At 42.9% G+C, this 19,498-nt stretch overlaps 1 protein-coding gene across 5 annotated transcripts in view; it reads right to left on the reverse strand.

Annotated features, from left to right (window-relative positions):
- Positions 1 to 2,956: 2,956 nt before the first annotated feature.
- septin4b (septin 4b) overlaps positions 2,957 to 19,498 on the reverse strand; it is a 41,489-nt gene continuing 24,947 nt past the window's right edge. The window contains exons 1-13 of one of the 5 annotated variants that reach the window (XM_054742709.2): positions 8,873 to 11,454; positions 7,983 to 8,108; positions 7,343 to 7,645; positions 7,041 to 7,137; positions 6,823 to 6,909; positions 6,615 to 6,738; positions 6,394 to 6,528; positions 5,935 to 6,052; positions 5,753 to 5,863; positions 5,517 to 5,613; positions 5,241 to 5,403; positions 5,002 to 5,101; positions 2,957 to 3,962 (exon numbers count right to left, since the gene is read on the reverse strand). In XM_054742709.2, the coding sequence (XP_054598684.1) occupies positions 3,894 to 3,962; positions 5,002 to 5,101; positions 5,241 to 5,403; positions 5,517 to 5,613; positions 5,753 to 5,863; positions 5,935 to 6,052; positions 6,394 to 6,528; positions 6,615 to 6,738; positions 6,823 to 6,909; positions 7,041 to 7,137; positions 7,343 to 7,645; positions 7,983 to 8,108; positions 8,873 to 9,019 (1,677 nt within the window). In that variant the 5' untranslated portion in view covers positions 9,020 to 11,454 and the 3' untranslated portion in view covers positions 2,957 to 3,893. Of the gene's footprint in view, positions 3,963 to 5,001; positions 5,102 to 5,240; positions 5,404 to 5,516; positions 5,614 to 5,752; positions 5,864 to 5,934; positions 6,053 to 6,393; positions 6,529 to 6,614; positions 6,910 to 7,040; positions 7,138 to 7,342; positions 7,646 to 7,982; positions 8,109 to 8,872; positions 11,458 to 11,489; positions 16,872 to 19,498 lie in introns of those variants that run through there. The other 4 variants (XM_015951604.3, XM_054742708.2, XM_054742710.2 and 1 more) reach the window with 4 other exon arrangements.

Consider the following 19,498-nt stretch of genomic DNA (forward strand, 5'->3'; position numbering starts at 1 on the left):
GCAGGAATTTGAGTCTTATTTCCCGACATTTGGACTTACCTCTAATTGGCTAACGGCAATGTGACTCTACAACTGACTGTTTTATCTGCAACATTAATGTTTTATCTCCACAAATAACGGAAGCCTGAAGGAATTCTGCCATGTGGTGGAGCTGCTAATGCTAACAGTTAGCTTCTACTAGCTGAGACATGCTCGCCTCTGTCTTTGATGCTAAAACAACAACTTTCCTCGTTGCGAGCCAAGATGAGTCCATGAATGCTAATTTAGTGTGACATAGATCTATGTGGTTTATCCTGACTCAAGCATTTTCCATCAAATTTTATGGTCAGCCTGCATGTTAAACTCATTGAAAGATCACTAAAAATGATTTCTCTGTGAACCTGCTCTTTACAAGTGATGCTGCAGGCAACAGTGATTCATGGAAGATCAGCCTACCTATAGTAAAGCACGGTGGAGGTCTAATCATGATGTAGAGAGTGATGATGAAATCTTAACCCTAGATGGTACACAGGGTCAGAAAATCCAAACAACCACCTTCATCAGCTTACCAGCAATGATTTCTGTCACTTCAAAAGGAACGTCAAAATATTGAATAAAATAATCTGTTTTATAAAGTTGTGAGATCAGATTTTGTGACTCATTACACTAGCCACATAAAGTAAGCTGATGATCTTTTATGATGCATTTGAGTGTAGTTTATTCAGTCATTTCAATGCAAATAAAAAAAAATGAAGCTCTTTAACCCTACAAATATGATAATCAGGAAATAAATCAAGTAAAACAAACCAATAAAAACTATAAATAAACAATTTGCCAAATACTTCTCTTAATTTTGTCCAGGCAGAGTTGGAACTGACCCTTTTTTAGACTCTGGTTTTGTAATCAAAAGTGGACTGATGTTAAAGAGACAACGTGTAGTTTTCACCATTAATCTCTGGAAATATTCATAGAAATGTTGATGAAAATGTATTAAATGATGTCCAGTTGTTGAAAAATATTGGCGGCTTCATAACATATAACCATACAAATTAGGTACAAATTATACGGGAGTGGGTCCAAGTCTCTGAGCGACGCCACATTAGACACCATGTTTCCTTCTATGGGAGCTCGTGAGGACAAAACACATTTACAAATGGTTACAAAACTTTGGACATTCATTAACTTTGTTTTACACATTTACTTCTTTACTCGTTGCCAGCTATGAAAGGAAGTCGGAACGTGTCTTTTCCTGGAGATTGTGGTCTCAGGGATTTTTGACCCTAATGGCCATCCGTTGGTAAGTTCTTACCTACTCGAACACAAAAATACTGCTTGCTTGCATTTAGGTATGTACTGCCCCCTATTGCCAGGCAAAATACACACAGTCACTTTAAAACTGGTAAATATGGTTGGTTTTACCTCCTGTTGGTAAATAAAATTAAATTATAAAACTAAAATGGTAAATGGTAAATGGCCTGTATTTGATATAGCGCCTTCTAGAGTCCTGGAACCCCCCAAGGCACTTTACAACACAATCAGTCATTCACCCATTCACACACACATTCACACACTGGTGGGGATGAACTACAATGTAGCCACAGCTGCCCTGGGGCGCACTGACAGAGGCGAGGCTGCCGAGCACTGGCGCCACCGGTCCCTCCGACCACCACCAGCAGGCAATGTGGGTTAAGTGTCTTGCCCAAGGACACAACGACAGCGACAGACTGAGCGGGTCTCGAACCTGCGACCTTCCGATTGCGAGGCGAGCACTTAACTCCTGTGCCACCGTCGCCCCTATCCTCTATAGTTCAGGATTAGTTCAGTTTGCTTCAATAAACCTTAAGGGGTTTATATAAAGCGTAAAAAAAAGTAATTCAGTTTAAATGAGCCGTGTTTGAACACATAATGACACCTAGACTGCATTTGAAGCTAGGTAACAGAGATAGAGCAGGTAGAAGAAGCAAGACTGTTGGGGGTAATTGTGGATTCTAGATTGTCATGGACTAGTCACATAAATCATGTCCTGCTGAAACTTGGAAGAAGTATGGGCACGATCAAATATTGTTGTAAATTTATTCCTCGTTTGCAGATAAAAACTTTAGTTCAAACATTAGTACTGTCTCATTTAGATTATGCATCAGTTATTTGGTCTAATACAAGTGAAATGAATTTAAATAAGTTACAAGTGGCACAAAATAAAGCTGCACGAATTGTTCTGGGTTGTTATTATAGAACAAATGTTAGTATGATGCATGATAGGTTGGCCTGGTTAACAGTGAAATGCAGATTAAAATATTCACTGATCACATTTATAAGAAATATAATAACTACAAAAATACCTAAAATAATTTATGACAAATTATCATTTTTTTCAGACAATCATGATTACAAGACGAGACAGATAAGTGACATAAGGTGCGCACTACCGCGCTGCAGAACTAATCAAAGGCAAAGAGCAGTTTATTACAGAGCCATGGTTGCATGGAATGCCATACCGAGATTTTTGTTATTAGAGAACAATAGAAGATGTTTTCAAAAGAAGTTAAAGCTTTTTTTGTTTACACAACAGTAAATTTTGCACAGTGAATTGTAAATGTGACTGATATGACAGCTTCTATAATTTTTGTTTGTTATGGATGTGATGCGATATGATTTTTGATTCTTGAATATAGTTATTTATTGCTCTGTGTAAACTCTCCGTTTTCACCTATTTAGATTTTTCATGAACTCTGAAGTGTGTGGTAACTTATTGGTATATTATTATAGCAATTGAGGTGGTATGATTATAATGAGCTCCTGGAGTTTGTTGTTGTTGGGTGTGTGTGTGTGTGGGGATGGGGATGGGGGTGTTTTGTAAAATATTTGTAATGAAATTGAAAGAGACCTCAGGAAGAATAGCTCCACACTATGGTGTGAGCTAATGAGGTTCTCAATAAATAAATAAAAATAAAAAATAAATAATAAAATCAACAATATCTGATGGAGAAAATTATATTCATATTTTATTACAATATAATTGTAGAATTATAGTATCATTTGTATGCTTTCCTCCTTATATTCATTCAGATTATAAATTCAGTACATAAATATATCACCCCCCATCCCAAAAACAAACAAACCATAACATAAATCAACTTTTAGTATAAAACAAATTCAGAAATAGAAATATTACCTGACAAAACTCAAGGAATGCTTTGTTTTTCCACAGAAGTCATTTTGATCATAATTCTTAATAAAAAAGTTTGAAATATGAATCCATCAGACTTTGATAGAAAGATTTATAAGTAAAGTAAATGTTAACATAAACACTCAAACATCAAGATAAAGCAAAATAATAAAAAAAAACATCTGTTGTCACAAACATCTGCAATCAGAGTTATCATTAAAAGAAACATGCAAAAATAAATACACCATCCAAAGATGCAACTCTCCTGCAAACATTGGGTCTACTCGTCTCTACTTTCAGGAAAATCTAATTATTGCAAATAAATGTTCTTTTAATGTGCACCAGTTATTGGATTTATTACTGAAGACCTTCGATATTAAAGTCAGGCATCAGAGGCCGAAAATATAAAAAAACACAAGCAGAAACTTTTAAAACAAACGTACAGACAAATAAAACTAACGTCAAAAAGATTATAATCCGTATGAAATAAAACCTGGAACATTTAAGACAAGGGGGACAGCTCGAGTGTGAAACAGAAAATAAACAGATGAAAGAAAACGTACAGATAGAAATTAAACAGGAAAAGTGAGTTTTAGCCCTGGTGATGACGCGGGGAAATTAAAGTTCTGATATGTTTTAAAGTGGAGCGGAAGATCAGACGTCTCCTCCTACCACCTCCTCAGAGCGTCGGTGTCCAGAAGTGGAAGGAAAGATTCCCGTTGTCTCCGATGTGGACGTTGATCCATCGTTAATGGCCGTCCTTCTGAGAGACCAGATGGTCCTGGTACCTCTGAAGCATCTCCTGCATCCTCCGCAGCTGTGATGAGAGGAAGATTTCAGAGTTTAGCAGTAGTCTAAGCACGTTGGAGGGTTTAATCTGACTGGATTATTTAAACGTGACGGCATAAATCAATATCAGAGGTCACGTGTTCCATGTTAGATCACATGACCTGCCCCCTGCACCTACACACCAGCTTGCTGCTGATTTATACAATGTAGAAATCCAAATGAGCGTTACTCTCATTAATCACGAGTTCTAGATGATTGGACTTCCTGTTGGATTCTTGGAGATGATCCAGCCATCGCACTGGCGGATTATTCTTAAAGTGACGTTTTAAACTTTTGTCTCACATCAAAAATTAATAAAAACACTGAGGAAAATAAATGTTTATTTATTTAATAGATATTGCATGAATAATCTAGGGAGACAATGAATGATAAAACACAATGTTGACACATTATCAGCTATAATTTACTATTCATAAATAATTCAGACAAAACAGTCCAGCTAATCAAACATGAAAACATTCACATCACCGGGAATGTAAACGTATTTCTGCCGTGCAAAGCCAGGAACAAAAACTATGTTTTTTCTTTTATAGATGCCATAATATTATCTGTAACCCTAGCACACCTTTTTAATCAACATAGAAGAGGACACAGTTTATCTGCTCTAATAATCTATAATAAAAATCCCTCAGGAGTTCTTACTGGTAAATGTGAATCAAACCGGGAACTCACCAGTGATCCTCATTTATTATTTATTCAGGCTGAAGCCATGCTGACTGTTTAGGAAGACGATAATTAATAATGAACTTTTATTTCTACTTTTGGGAACCGATCTAAAGCTCTGGGTCCAGATGAGCCTCCAAGGTGAGACGACACCGGCGTCTGACCTCCCAGCCTCTAAAACGACACCGTGAGGTTTCTAAAAGGACATCTGGGTACATTTGAGCCAGAGGAACTCAGCGTTCTCGGTCGTCTCTCGGATCTGAGGGTTCCTGCTGCTCTGAGCTCTGGTGAGACTCGTGCTCTCGGTCGGGAACGGAGTCCGGTGCGCGGTCGGCGTGCCGTACCTCCTCATCTTTCTCTCGGATAAGCTTCTCCGTCTCGCTCTCTGCCACTCCGGGGACCATGGGGATTGGGAAGTCTGTGCCGCTCTCTCTGGTTAGTTTACTGTAGAACACATTGGAAATCCCTCAAACATCACAACTGAAGAGACATTCATCAACAATCAACAGTTTAATTAAATATCCTCGTCTTATAGCTCAGATTTCAGTCAAAGCGCACCACGTGTCCCTCAGCGGGAACCTACTTGCGGTTGCGTTCCTTCACCACCATGCGGGTCATGCTCTGGATGCACTGAGCTCTGTAGTTCTCATAGTGCGTCTCCCGGGTCACGTCCTTCAGATCCTGCATGTGAGTTCGGACCAGCATGTTCCTCAGCTTGATGAAGTCGCAGTGTGTCGAGTTCTCCACTGAAACACACAGAAGGAGCAGCTGAGGCTGCGTCGCGGCTGGGTGGAAGGAGGTGAAGCTAAAAGCAGACAGACGTGGAGTTTATCGTTTGTTTTTTTAGGGATTGTAAAACCTTCAACGATGCCCCAGGGGTAGAGCCGGCCTCGCACCCTCTTCCCTTTGGCCTCCACCACCGTGTTGCTGCCGATCACAGCGAAAGGGATGCTTTCCTTAAAAAACAAAACGTAAAACCAGCTATAAATAAATAAAATCTCCACAACGAATTCAATCTGTAAGCCAAGCTGTGTTTCCTTCTCTTAGTGCAACAGTGTGTCTTTTGGCTTTTCACGACCTTCTGAAGAAACTCACATAGCTCACCTTCAGCTCCAGGTCCTGCTGCTTAAATTCTTCATCCTCATCAGAGTCACAGTCTGGGAACTGATAAATCTTGATTCCGTACTGCTCGATCTCCTCTCTGATCTGCAGGGACAGACGCGAGTTTCTGTTTGCCACTTCTAGATCTTCAGCTGCTTCAACAGAAATGGTCTTACCTTAAACTTCTTTTTTTTTACTTCAATGGGGGTGAGGGTGTCTGCTTTGGCCAAGATGGGGACGATGTTGACCTTCTCGTGCAGAGCCCTCATAAACTCAACATCCAAAGGTCGGAGGCTGGAGGAAGAGAGCATGCACATATCTGATGTGTCATTATTGAGGTCGGCCAGCAGAGGGAGCAGTTTCTTCACTTCTGCAGGGTCATTTGAGTTTAATAGTGAGCTTGGTCAAAGAGGACAGCAGCGTGTGCACACTCATGCTTAAAAACACCAAATCAGCACAAATACTGATTAGTGCGAAAGCTCTGCAGCTGATCTGGAGTCTGCTGAAGGAAGCTGAGAACTGCTTCATGGGGCTAAGTGCACCAGAAGTGTCCATCCTTTTAGTAATTATTTAAAGCAGCGTTTGTGGGTTAACATCTCCCACTGGGGGAGGAAAGAGAGACAGCTTTCCCATACCCATGGCCGAAGGGGGAAATGAAATAGAGGCAGCAGTGTACGCGGTTGTCCTGGATGTTCTTGCGGTTGAGTCCACTCTCGTCCCTGAAGTACTGCTCAAACTGCTGGTCGATGTAGTCGGCCACAGACTTCCAGCTTTAACACAAACATTTGCACGGTTACGCTCTCAGCTACTGGACAGGCCTGCTTCATTTACATTTCCACTCTTTAATGGCATTTACCATTCAGTGTTGTTTACAGCGTCACCAAACCCAGGTGTGTCCACGATGGTGAGCTTCAGCTTCACACCTTTCTCCTCTATGTCCACCGTGTGTTTGGTGATCTCCACCGTCTGTGTGATTCTCTCTGGGAGGAAATGGAAAAGGCTCTGGTTTAAAACATCAACCACTACGAGACTAACGTGTACGGTGGTGGTGGTGGTGTCCTCACCTTCAGCGTTGAGCAGTTTCCTATCTTTGTACAGATCTGTGAGAAACAGACTGTTGACCAGCGTGGACTTTCCCAGGCCAGACTCACCTTCAAACAAAGAACAACAAAGACAAAATCAGCGAGGCCTAAAAACCCTGTGATTAGCCGTCTCTTCAAAGGAAAACGGGCTGGGGGCTTAGGATCAAATGTCCAGGAAAAAAAAGAAAACGAGGCTTTACCAGCCACCATGAGCGTGAAGTCAAATCCTTTCTTGACAGATTTACGATGCACCTGGTTGGGTAGTGTTGCAAAGCCCACATATTCCTTGTCCTGGTCCTAAAGACAAACAGAACATAGGTTCATCATGGAAAAGCATATTTTCACTGATGGCTGTGTAATGATTCCACAATTTCATCAAATGCTTAAAATTTCATCAGAATCCCACAAGTTTCTATAAAAAACAGCCAGAAACACCTGCTGACACATCAGTACACTTGCGAATAAACCAGCCAGCTCCTTTTCTCCTCTCCACCAGTTTTACCTCGTTGTTGTTGTACGGGTCAAAAAGAGCCCAGGGGCTCCGGGGTCTGGACGGACTGACAGGAGACGGCAGCTCAAACTCCACACTTCTGCCCAGAGGCAGGCTGATGTCTGAACCCGAGTCTGACTGAGCCCGCCCGGCCACCGGGGGCCGCAGATAAGACGGGGTGTGGGGGCAGTCCAGGCCCTCAGCCTCGCCGTCTGCACCGTGAGCTTCGAGCGGGTGCTGATGGCTGTGGCCTCCATGATGTGGAGGATCATGCATTATGTTTTCCACCTCTGAGTCGTCTGAATGGCTGGAATGCTGAAGGAGGTGGGGGACAGAGAGGACGGAGTGGCAGAGGGCGAGGAGGAAAGCGATCGGTACAGAATAAAGGAAAACACAGACGGGGAACGGTACAAACCGATATGAAAGGGAACACGCTTTTAGAAATAACAAATATTTCTAATTTAAGGCTTTAAATTGTACAGAATAGTTTTTCAGCTGATTTTAATTCCCAATGTAGTATTTTTAGAGTTCAATGGTTACTTTGAAAATTATTATTAAAAGAATTAATACAATTTAATCTTTATCTGAATATTAAAACTTTTAATTACAACAAAAGCCAAATCAGGATTTCTGGGACTGTTTTAAGGGCTACCTGAGTCGCGTTATGGGTGATGCTGTGATTAGGGGACGATGGACAGGAGTCCTGCTCGTCTGACGAAGTGGGAGGCTCATGGTCACTGTCCTCCATTGCAAATGGGGCTATGCTGCACTTCGTAATCTCCAGTCAGAAAGGAAGTGACAAAACAAAAGGAGGGAAGGGAAAAATATCCCCAAAATCCACACGATGCACAAGGTCAGAGAGGCAGGAGTGGTGAGACGGAGGGACAGAATGATTCCAGACCGGACAGAAAAAAGGATGAAGAAATGAAAAGGAATCAGAGAAATGCACAACAACAACAACAACAACAACAACAACCACCATGTACCATTAAGCAGATAAATGGTACAGATATACAGCAGCACAGTCCCAGCTGCAGATACCCAGAAAGTCACTAATGATTAGGTAAAAAAGATCCAATCTAAAAAACAAGGTTGTTTTCCGTCGGCCTAACCCTTATAATAATTTAAATGTCCACAATTTCCTTAAATGCTTAAACGCCTGTCTTTAAAATCTAAAAGTTCTTTCAGTAATTTTACAGTTTGTGTTTGTTTAATTTGAGATGTCTAGCTTGAGGGCAGAGGGGGAACTGGGCCTCATTTCCTGTGCTCTAACCCTCAGATCAATGTCCAACCGGCAGCGTTCTGCCACCTATAAAGGACCACAGAGCTCATCACCCTCAGCTTCCACGTTTCTGCTTGAATATGTGGCAAAGCTGAGTAAAAACATCATGTAGCCACTCCTCTTAATACCACATTCATTCATTCATTACTGGAATTAAATCAAATCACTAATCAGTTCATCCCCACATAGAGGATCATAAAATTAAGTTTACACCTCCTTCCTGCATGTAGACCATTACCTACTGGTTCCCAGTTCCTCACCTGTTTCCCTGTTATCTGAATGCAGAGCTGCTTCTTCTTCCCTGTTTGCTCCTCACACAGACTCCAGCAGGCAGAGAAGAAGAGAGAGCAGCAGTTCTGGCTTTTATACACCTCCGTCCCAGAGGACACGGTGTCCTTCGGCTTCATCGAGCCGCTCAGCGCCCCGGGGAACTGGTCAGCAGCATCGATGAGCCTCACGCCACCAATTCATAGGCTACAAGCTGAATACATCACCAGGAGTTTAAACTACTAGTAGTTTCTGTTTCCGACAGAGGACTGGAGGGGAAGCATGCATTTAAATAATTAAATTGTAATAAACCTCGGATGATCCATTTAAATGTGACTTTGAGACATTTTAAAGAGGCATTCTGTTATTTTCTTTCCCTCAGAGGCATTCCTGAACACGAGTGTAGCTTCAGAGCTTCTTAAAGCCTCAGATGCTATCAGGTTACATCACCTTTAAAACCTAATGATGGGACAGACTTCACAGTGTGCAGGCAGAGGATGTACGTTCCTCCTGCTTTGTAAGGCAGAAAGATAAGGTTTAAACTGGAAAACAATCCAGAGCTGCAAACTGATAATCGATGATCTCAGATGAACGTGCAACCTGCTTTACTTTCACAAAATGTTTTCCTCCAGCAACACATTAAAAGTGTCCTAAGAAAGGATTTTGTTTGACACTTGGAAACTGTTGTTTGAGCCTCTGTATCACATATGAAAGTTTGCTGGGGCTCCCAATGACCCAGGACACCGATAAATGGCAAAACACAACATAAGCTTGAAGGTTTTAGTTGGAAACACCTGTGTGGAAACTGTCCTATATTCCCTCCTACGACTCAAATTTAGAATGTGTGTACAAACAGTCAGAAGACCGATTTATGAAACATGCGGCGGCGTCTCCTACACACGTTCCTCCGCAATCGTCTGATGATAAATCCCACCTGTGCGTACCGAGGTGCTTGTGTTCGTTCGCCATCATTTACAAACAGAAACGCCCCCAATTAACCATATTTGGTCACGCTACGTCCTCAGCACGTGAGGGGATTCTTAAACTAGAATAACACTCGGTGGACTCTGACCGCAATTTAACACATTTTATTAAAACACAGAAGCTCCCAAAAGGCTGCATGTCATCTGAGACTTGAACCAATTAGAATTTCTGCATCAGATCCAGGGTCAGTTCAGACCAAGCAGACTTTAGGTTTGATGATGTCATACATGTGAAAACCTCCCTGCAGAAGGTCTGAGTTGGGTCTGAATTAGGTAATGACAAATAAACTTTAAAGTGTAGGGAGACAGCTTAAATACTTCCTCACATTACTCAAATATGCTTTAAGGACTTCCTTCCCGTCAACGTTTTCAGCAACGCCAAATAAATGAGGAAATTAAGCCACGGCATGCGGACAAAAACTTTGTCTCTGGCAGTGACGTATCTCACTGCAACACAGGCTTCTTTGGCATTTCCTGGAATACTGATAAAAATGCACTTATGGTGTTTTTGAGCTTCAAAACGGGAACAGCAGAATTTTTTCCTGGAGATCTCAGCTGGCCTGGAATCTGCTGTTTGTTACACACACACAACACAAATAGGAAACTAAAGCTAACCATGGTGCTGTTTGGTGAATATACAGTCAGAACCAGAGATTTTAATTGAAGTCAATAAGCAGTCAGACTATCAAAGAAACCTCCGTAAGGACAATAACACCAAGTTTGTCAGAGGGAAGCAATGCATGGCTTTCACTGGGGATAAAACCTCTACGCAGTCGCTGAGAAACAATCGAAGGACATGAAACCCAGCAGAAAATAAACAAGCTGAATGTGAAGCTTTGTTACTCTTGGATCGTGGCTGTGCGTTTGGCCGACATGCCGCTGATGGATGATGATTTGTTGCGTTTAGTGCTGCTCTCAGGGGGGAAAGCCCTCTTTGAATGCTCCCTGTACGACATGGGAAATGCCATCAGAAGACGCCAGAAGTCATAAAGAAACTATACAGCATGGTGTTATTGATGCACGATGATGAGAGCGCATTTCAGAATGACAGGAAACACAGCCGACACAGTCGCTGGCACCAAAACCCACATGCACGCTGGCATTGTGTGGGAGAGCGTGAACACATACGGCCACAGCATAATGCTGTAATTTCCTAAAAATCCAGTAATGCTTTTCTTTGAGACGAGGCCAGGAGCAGGTGGTGAAGCGAGCCATGTGCGCTCTGTGTGAATGCTGTGGTTGTTTGGATGGTGATAGCAGCGCTCTGTGTGGAGCTGGCTCAGCGCAGAGACACGGGACAGAAATAATCCCATCCTACAGCAACAGGATCACATAGTCACATGATCACAACACTACTTATTCCTCCATATCTGCTGTTCAAAGTAAACCAGTAGTATTCTAATGGTGTATAGCATACCAGACTCAACACTTATGATGCATTAAGCTGTCAAACATGATGAGTTTAAAGACAGACAGGAAGGAAAAAAGTCTCGACAGCCTGTTTACACACACCCATGTGAGTGTTTTAGGTTTTATATGGCTTCAGTTTTAATCTTTTGGTAACAATTCACAAAAACATACTGAGAGATAGTAAGTATAATGCCAGCAGAAGGTGAAGAATACATACCTCTGTGTCACTGCTAGTTTCTGAGGTTGCTGCCATCTTATCGCTCTAGAATTACAACAGAAACTTGTAGAAAACTCCTCTGAGAGGTACCTTTGTCTTTAGGATTTCCACATGACACAAACAAAACCACTGTCCCTGCCTCAGCACTAGTCAACGAGATCCAGTTCTTCCCTACGTATCCCCTCACACTGGGGGACAGGTACAGCTTCAGTTTCTGCCTCTCTGAATCTGGAGGGTTTCAAAGTCTCCTCCCTGACCTGCAGCTTTCATGCAGCTTGTGTGTGCACGAGTCTCCTGCCTTAAGACGAAGTGCCGGGGAGACCAACATCTGCCCTGTCATCTGGACAAGAGCCTCATGTGACCTCATTCTCCAAGAGAACAACACACAACAACGGGACATGAAGGAAATCTATGTTGCTTTTAGAGCTGCACCTTTAGAAAACCACAAAAGATGGTTGTCAAATATTTTTTTTGCAACAGAACAGGATGAATCTAACTTTAACGTGGACAGCAGGTAGAAAGAAAAGTGGAAATTCAAAATTAGAAGATGGCAGCTTGGGTCCTTAAAAAGGCCGTCACATCCAACAAACCTCCCAGCTGGCAGGGTCAGTGCAGCACAAAACCAGCGTGTGTGTGAGTGTGTGAGAGTGTGTGGCCTACATACTACAAATAATCTTTTTATCGAACGCTCATACACACAAACACCCAAGTGGGCCAGAGCACAGAGCTTTTCCTATAATCTTTGGGAATATCCCTCATTCTTAAAGAATTAGGGTTTTGTGATTAAATCCCCGTATTGGACTTTGTAAAGATGTGAAGGAGTCTAAAAGTGTGAGCTGATGCATTTTGAGTTTCTGTAGCAAAAAGCCAAACACCAGTGAAGCAAAACAGTGGCTGATGGTGCTTCTGGCTTCAACGGAGAGTGACGGACCCAGAGATGAAGCACAACCAGAGATTTGACAACAACAAAAAAACACGTAGTTTGAAAACGTTGCGCTTGTGTCTGGGCGTAGATCTGATGCTAATGTGACACCGAGGAGGATAAACAGGAGCTAGTTCTCCCCCCAGAAGCAGAAAAACGTTACATGATCCCGACATTGGAGTGCCAACTGCTACCGCTTTAAGTGGTAGACAGAGAGCAGCTAAAATAGCATCAGGTCAACACACACACCAGTTAAACAAACCACACAGCAGGCAAATCCCCCGTTTTATGGGACACATGTTCAGAGCTGGCCTGGATGAGAGGGTGAGGAGAAAAGCACAGGAAGGAGACGTTTACTTCCTGTAACGACAGACGCTGTCTGGGCAGGCGGCTGCTTAGATATTCTCTGGCTCTATCATGACGGTGATCATCACGGACCGCGGCGCAGCCGGAGAAACACAAAACCAGGCTGCACCAACCTGCAGGCTGGCCTGCGCACACAGAGAAAAGCAAAGCGTCACACGGCTGGGAGGATCAAACTGGACATCATCATGGGCAACGAGATAAAAAAGGTCACTTTCTTGTCGTTTGTACTGTGATGTCATCTCAGGCCAGAGGGCCTTGGCTCAGCTTCAGCAGCAGAGCTGTGATCTCCAGCCTGCATCTGCATGAAAGCAGGACTCGTTATGCACATATCTGAGCAGACGCTTTAGCATGGACAACGGGAGGAAGGACAGTGCCACCTGCTGCTTCTGACTGTTAAGTGGCCGCTCACAGAAGCACGAACGATACATCTCATCACAATTATGAGTGAAGCGGTGTTCATTCATCTCAAACTAAAAAAGTGCAGCGGTCGCACGGTTAGACCCCGTGTGGCTCTCACAGGTCGGGATAAGTGTGCAGACACATTAATGTGGGCTCAAACGTCCCAGCTGCAGTACAGTAACTCCCAGCTCACGCCGACGCCCTCTAAAGCATTTAGCAGCATCTCAGCAGGAACATAAATATTGGTGCACAATAGTAAAGGAACCCGGAGCTGCTGGATTTGCTGAACTTACACTTCCTACACTTCCTCCTCCATTCAATTAAGGATCTTTATCTGATGAGGAGAGATTCCTGTTGGAAACCAGTTTGTTCACTTTTGTTTTTACCCCCCCCAGAAGGTAGGAATGCACAACAAAGGTTAAGGGAAAGGCTTGCACAAATCACAAGCTAGGAATTCCATTGTTTGATTCACTTAAATGCATCAACCCTAAATTCAAGTTCACTCTGGTTTGTGAGCAAAGGGAAGAGTCTCTCTGAAATCTGTGGCTTATCCAGGCTGTATGCACACCTCGTAACCTCAGTGAACCCACACCCGCCTGCAGAGAGCGACTTTCAGACGTATCCCTCTGGATCACTTCAGCCTTTTATTTTCACCATTAGACTCCTCAGGAGACGTCTGCAGCACAAATGTTTAAAGGAGCTGCATATACTACAATAATTACAGCCTCTACTGTGGATTTTAGGGTGTTTGTGCAGCCCTGCTTGTAATCTGTAGCTGTTTCTGAACTTCATCATTAGCAGCACCATGGATGGTGTAACCTAACCTGGATAATTTATGAAAAAAGTACAATATCAAGCCAATCTAAAGCCAAAAACAGAAAGCCTGGTTTGCCCTGAACGGGGCAATTGCCCTCTATATTACTACCTTTGGCAGACAGACATTTCTATGACTTGTGGGGCTCATTTCCTGTAATTATTCAAAACAAGACACAGGAATTTAATCCCAAACTGCTGCTGAATCACCAAGAATCCACAAGTCACCTATGACGGCGTGAAACAGGAGCGAGAAGTACATTTTACACCAGCTTGTTGCACTGAAGCAAACACCTGTGAGACAAAAGGAGACCAACAAAACCCAACATGAGTTGGTGGTGGACTCCATTTGCCCTGGTGTGAGGAAGTCAGCGGGTTAGGTTGGTGTGTGTGGCCCGGGTGTTGTTACGGTGAATTCCAGCCCCGTCCAGCTCCCACGTTACACAAACACAAAACCACTTTGTGTGATTTTTGGCTCCCGCTGTGCCTTATCACAACACCGCTGAGGACTGAAGTGGGAGCCACAGATCTGCTGAAACACAGCTGCATTGTGTCTTAAAAAGATGCAATAAGAGAAATTACATCAGCGTCTGGACTGAGCTTCCTGTGTTCCCTTAAAGGTGCCAGCCTCAATGAGACTAAGAGACTCATCACTTATTTTAACGGTAGCCGGTAACCCCATTGACTCACAAGATGTTCACGTTTGTCAAGTGTGAGTTAACACTGCAGGGCAAAACAGAAAAAATACCATTTAAACCCAGTCTTATTGAAAAAAATATTCAATTTATTTCTAATAACATGTCACCCGTTCTGAAAAATAGGATCTGTTAATACATTACACATAAATACTATTATTTAGGTTTTCTGTGTGAATCCCAGTCGATAGTGAAAAGTTTAACACAGCTGTTAAATATTCACACCACAGAAAAACAAAACATCCTGAAAGTGTGAGAACCAGAGTCAGATCCAGAAGTCTGTGAGAGACTTCCAACAAAAGCATGATTTTGCAACAGCTCCGGGTCAACGTCCTTTGGCGTGTGTTCTTTCATAAATAAAGTTTGAGATCAGAATAGAGATAAATATACAGCAAATGAGCATTTCCTCTCCTAACTAACAACACTTTAATGTTTCATCTGGGTCCAGTATTTGGTGCAAAGCCTCAATTTTCCCTCCAATCTTTCAGGTTCATTGAAGATTCTCCGTCCTGACTGAGTCGTTACTGATCGACAGGCAGCAGCAGCCTGCAGACAGACACCACACAAGGGACCGCTGAGCAGCAGGAGGCTGCTGCATCATACAGCAGATCTTTACAGACTTCGACCGATGTTATTTGTTCCTAAAAACTGTTGCAATACCTTTAAGTCTCACCACTTCTAAAGTGTCACAATCCCAGGAAAAATAGGGATGCCTGCTTGTTCTGAATCAGAGCTTTACCAGACTGTCACATCTGTGAGCCTCCACAGATGTTAGTGACTCGGGTGACACCTGGCTGACCTGAGCTCTAACTACATACTTTGCTATCCTCCTCAGGGATATAATCCACTTCATTAATCTGGATGCTCAAACAAGTCAGAAGCCAACTAACTCGTATGTGAAGCCAGACACTTAGGCATCAATCACATCCTTTACATGGGACTCACACCTGGGTTGTGTTTGAATAATCAAACGATTTACAGCAGATTCCTGAACCCTTAAAACCGCCACATCCTCACAGGTGGAGCACAAAGCGGTTTGGAGGACATAATCAAAATAAACAAAAGCTCATTAATAAAGGATCCTGGTGCAGGAGCCTTGTGTCGTGTTGCACAGCCCGCTTCATTTCTCCTCCAAATGCAGAAGACACACTTCACTTACCATCCTGCAGATGGTCGAGAAACACACGATCCGACAGGAGTATGCCAACCAGCTGTTAGCTGCTCCATGTCTGTGTGGAAAACCTCGTTTCACCTTCAGCTGCAGCGCTTACACACTAACGGTCTACCAGCTGTATGCACACATCAGCCATCACTGCTGGTGACACTGCTCGTGATGAGAGGGGAAGACCGAGATGATCTAGAATAGACTGCTGCAGAGGAGTCGTACTTCTCACACCAGACCTATAATGTTTTATGTTTATATACTGCATATAAGGGGCAGCAGTAGCTCAGGAGGTACAGCAGGTTGTCCAGTAATCTGAAGGTTGTAGGATCGATCCCGAATCCCGGGAGTGTGCCCCAGCGCAGCTGTGGCAACATTTTAGCTCTTCACCATCAGTGTGTGAATGTGTGTGTGTGTGTGTGTGTGTGTGTGTGAATAGATGAATGATAAACTGCAGTGTAAAGCACTTTGGAGTCCTCTGACTCTGAAAGGTGCGATAGAAGTGTGGGTCATTTATCATTTATAAAGAATTAGATCAGAGGTGCAGCACAAGAGACAAAGATATCAGACTTTAAAGGAATCTTTGCAGTTTCGGCTTGATTTTACCACCCCCTGGTGCCTATTTTAATTCACTGTCATAAAACCAAACTGAAATTTTCCTCCTCGCTGTACGCTGATGTTTATAACACTTTAATCTAACTACCGAAGTGTCTCCTCAGCCTTCATGAGTGTCTACAGGAATGATTCATCACTTAATTAAACAAGTCAACTGTGTTCATAATCTAAAACAGGGGTGCCCAATCCTGGTCCTGGAGGGCCGGTATCCTGCATGTTTTAGTTTGAACTCAGTTTCAACACACCTGATTTCAATCAGCAGCTAATTAACAGGCTTCTGCAGAGCCTGATGAGCTGCTGCACAGGCGTTTCAACCACTGAATCAAATCTGTTGGAGCAGAAAAAACACAAAACCTGCTGGATACCGGCCCTCCAGGACCAGGATTGGGGACCCCTGATCTTAAACATGCAGGTGCAGCAGCATGCTGGAAGCAGACTGCAACACCAGTGTGTCGGCTAGCCACTTTACTACTGACTAGCAGAGTTCCCAGTAAATATTATGACTCCTGAGAGGAGGAATAATGTGACCACAGGAAATGTTTGTAGCGTATTGGCAAACCCAAACATGGAGTCAGAGTGCAGGGTGATCAGGCAGGCAAGTTACAATCCAAGCAGCTAGCCACAGCTGGAGGCACCAGCCAGGGTCAGTGCAGTGCTCTGAGAATTCTATGGTGTATGAAGACACAAGGACCGATGATAAAGCATCGATGACTGAGTGTTTGCCTGGTATGAAGAGAGCTTGTGTGTGTCTTGGGGTGAGTGCGTGATCAGTGACGGAACGGGACGTGATCACTACCACCCAACAAACGTATTTAGAAATAATTACAAACCCAGTGAAAGTGCGCAACATTTTAAAGTTGTACTTACAAGCGTAAAAGGATTACAGTTAGGTCTGCATCCAGTTTGAATCTTTATTTGTCTCGGACCTCTTGTTATTCAGAAAACTCTTGATCTTGACTCTCTGTTTGACCCCTATTGTGGTCGGACATTCTTTTTATTTTTTTAGCTCCACAAGATAAATGTTTTTTGTCTCTTCTGAGGCTCCGCCCTGAAAAACACATTACAATAAATGCTAACCAGGTGTAGCTCGTCTGCCCTGAGGTGTAAACATGGTTTGCCGTAAAGTGTTACTGCTTCATGCAAGATACATGATTTAAGGGGAGCAGTACGGTGACTCAGAAGTTGCAAGTGTGTTACTCTGGCCACAGGGGGGCGGAGGGGTCTGACTGACTTTACATTAACCCTGTAAAAGGGTCATTTTAACGCATACGGGCTCAGGAAAATTAATTCTAAAAATGAAAAAGATAATTTTCCTTTAAACATTGTTAAACTTTAACAATCACACATGCACACACATACCGATGCACACACACCTGCACAGTGGCCGTTTTAAGGAATACTAAACTCGATTATTGGATTGAGAATAGCATAAACTGAACCTTAATCCTAACGTTTACAAGCAGTTCATGCATTAACTAATCTTATAGTTAACTATAACCTGAGGTTTGGACGTCACCAGGGATGAGGTGTGTTGTGGGCTTCTAGCTGCCTTTTTTCAGTGGAGTGTGATTACACACAGTGCTGGACAGAAGAAAAAGTAATTTTTCTCATTTAGCTAATTTTAGAGCCACATTCTTGAGATTCGCTGGAAGGAAAGAAAAATAACCGAGCATCAGATTACAGTTTGAGGCATACCAGCTAGGTTTTTCAGGACATTACATTTAACTGCTGTATTGTTTTAATGCTGCAGACCGACTTCTCTAGTTCAGTATCAGTGCCAGATATGGGTGCAAAAGTATAAAAACTGCTGAATAGTAATTGCACCTTTTCTTCCTGTTGCTCTTCTATAACCCACTGAGAAATCTAAAAGTACACATCAGGATAAGAAATGGGTCCTGCTGTAGCTCCTGAAGAGTTTTGTGTGATTCTTAAACCTACACCAGAGCAAGCATGTGGTGCACACACCAGCTCACACCTAAAGCGCACACCAGGTGATAAAAGTGTCTGCAGTCTAGCACTGCGCCAATTATAACTCAGAACCAGAGCAGACACTGTTATGATCAATTATATCACTGGGAATGACCATATTAGCTGAGACAGTTTCTTTTATTACGCTGCAGCTTAGCAGAGGAAAACCTATAAAAGTGATTTAATTTGGAAGTTTCATAATCAGCTGTTGGTTTCAGGCGTGAGTGTGGTGGGAACCAGTTTGGAACTGGGATTCATGCAGATGTGGAAAGAGTTGCGTAACAAACATCAGACCCAAGATGGCATTGCATTAAGAGCTGCTTTCCTACCAGCTGTAACACCGGAACTCTTGTTGCCAAGTTGTGAAAAAAGTCTGTTAAAATCCTTTTTTTAAAGCTGAAATTATATTAAAAAAATACAAATAATAAATATTCCAACTAACTGAACTATCTGTGCAGCATAGGCTGGTTGATTTGATTTTTATTAACCTTTTAAACAGTGAATGCTCTTCTTTAGTAGCCAAATGCACCATCTGGGCATGGCTCCAGAGTTTGGAGAAAACAAGAATCCTGACTTGAATGAATAAGTTTGAACTGGCACGAGCATAAAGCCTTTTCCTGAGCTGCAGTTGGATGAACTTCTCTCAGAGTGCTTCGGGTCTTCGTGGCTTCTGAGAGCAGCGTTGTTGAAGTCACGGTGGCAGACTGACAGTGATGCGCAGAGAAGGATGTGGGTGAGGGGCAAGTTTGGAGGAATTAACAACGGTAACACAACGAGGCCAAGGAAGCGGGAGAAAGGCTCAAAGCAACCCCACAGATCCACAGATTAGAGTCTTGAATTATAGCATAATCTCAACTATCCACAGGGATTTTTGTTGTTTCTTCCTTCCTTTGGCTCCCATCCCTTCCAGCTTGACCCCAAAAGGACAAACATGGTTAAGTTGCTGAACAAAAATGTAGTTTTGACTCGTCAGATTTTCACTAGTTAAACACGTCTGCACCAAACTCATCATCACATCACATTTGATCTGATACTCCTGTGTGTTTGGGTCAAACTCGAACACTCCAGA

The sequence above is a fragment of the Nothobranchius furzeri genome, chromosome 13 (genome assembly GCF_043380555.1).
Source record: "Nothobranchius furzeri strain GRZ-AD chromosome 13, NfurGRZ-RIMD1, whole genome shotgun sequence".
NCBI lineage: Eukaryota > Metazoa > Chordata > Actinopteri > Cyprinodontiformes > Nothobranchiidae > Nothobranchius > Nothobranchius furzeri.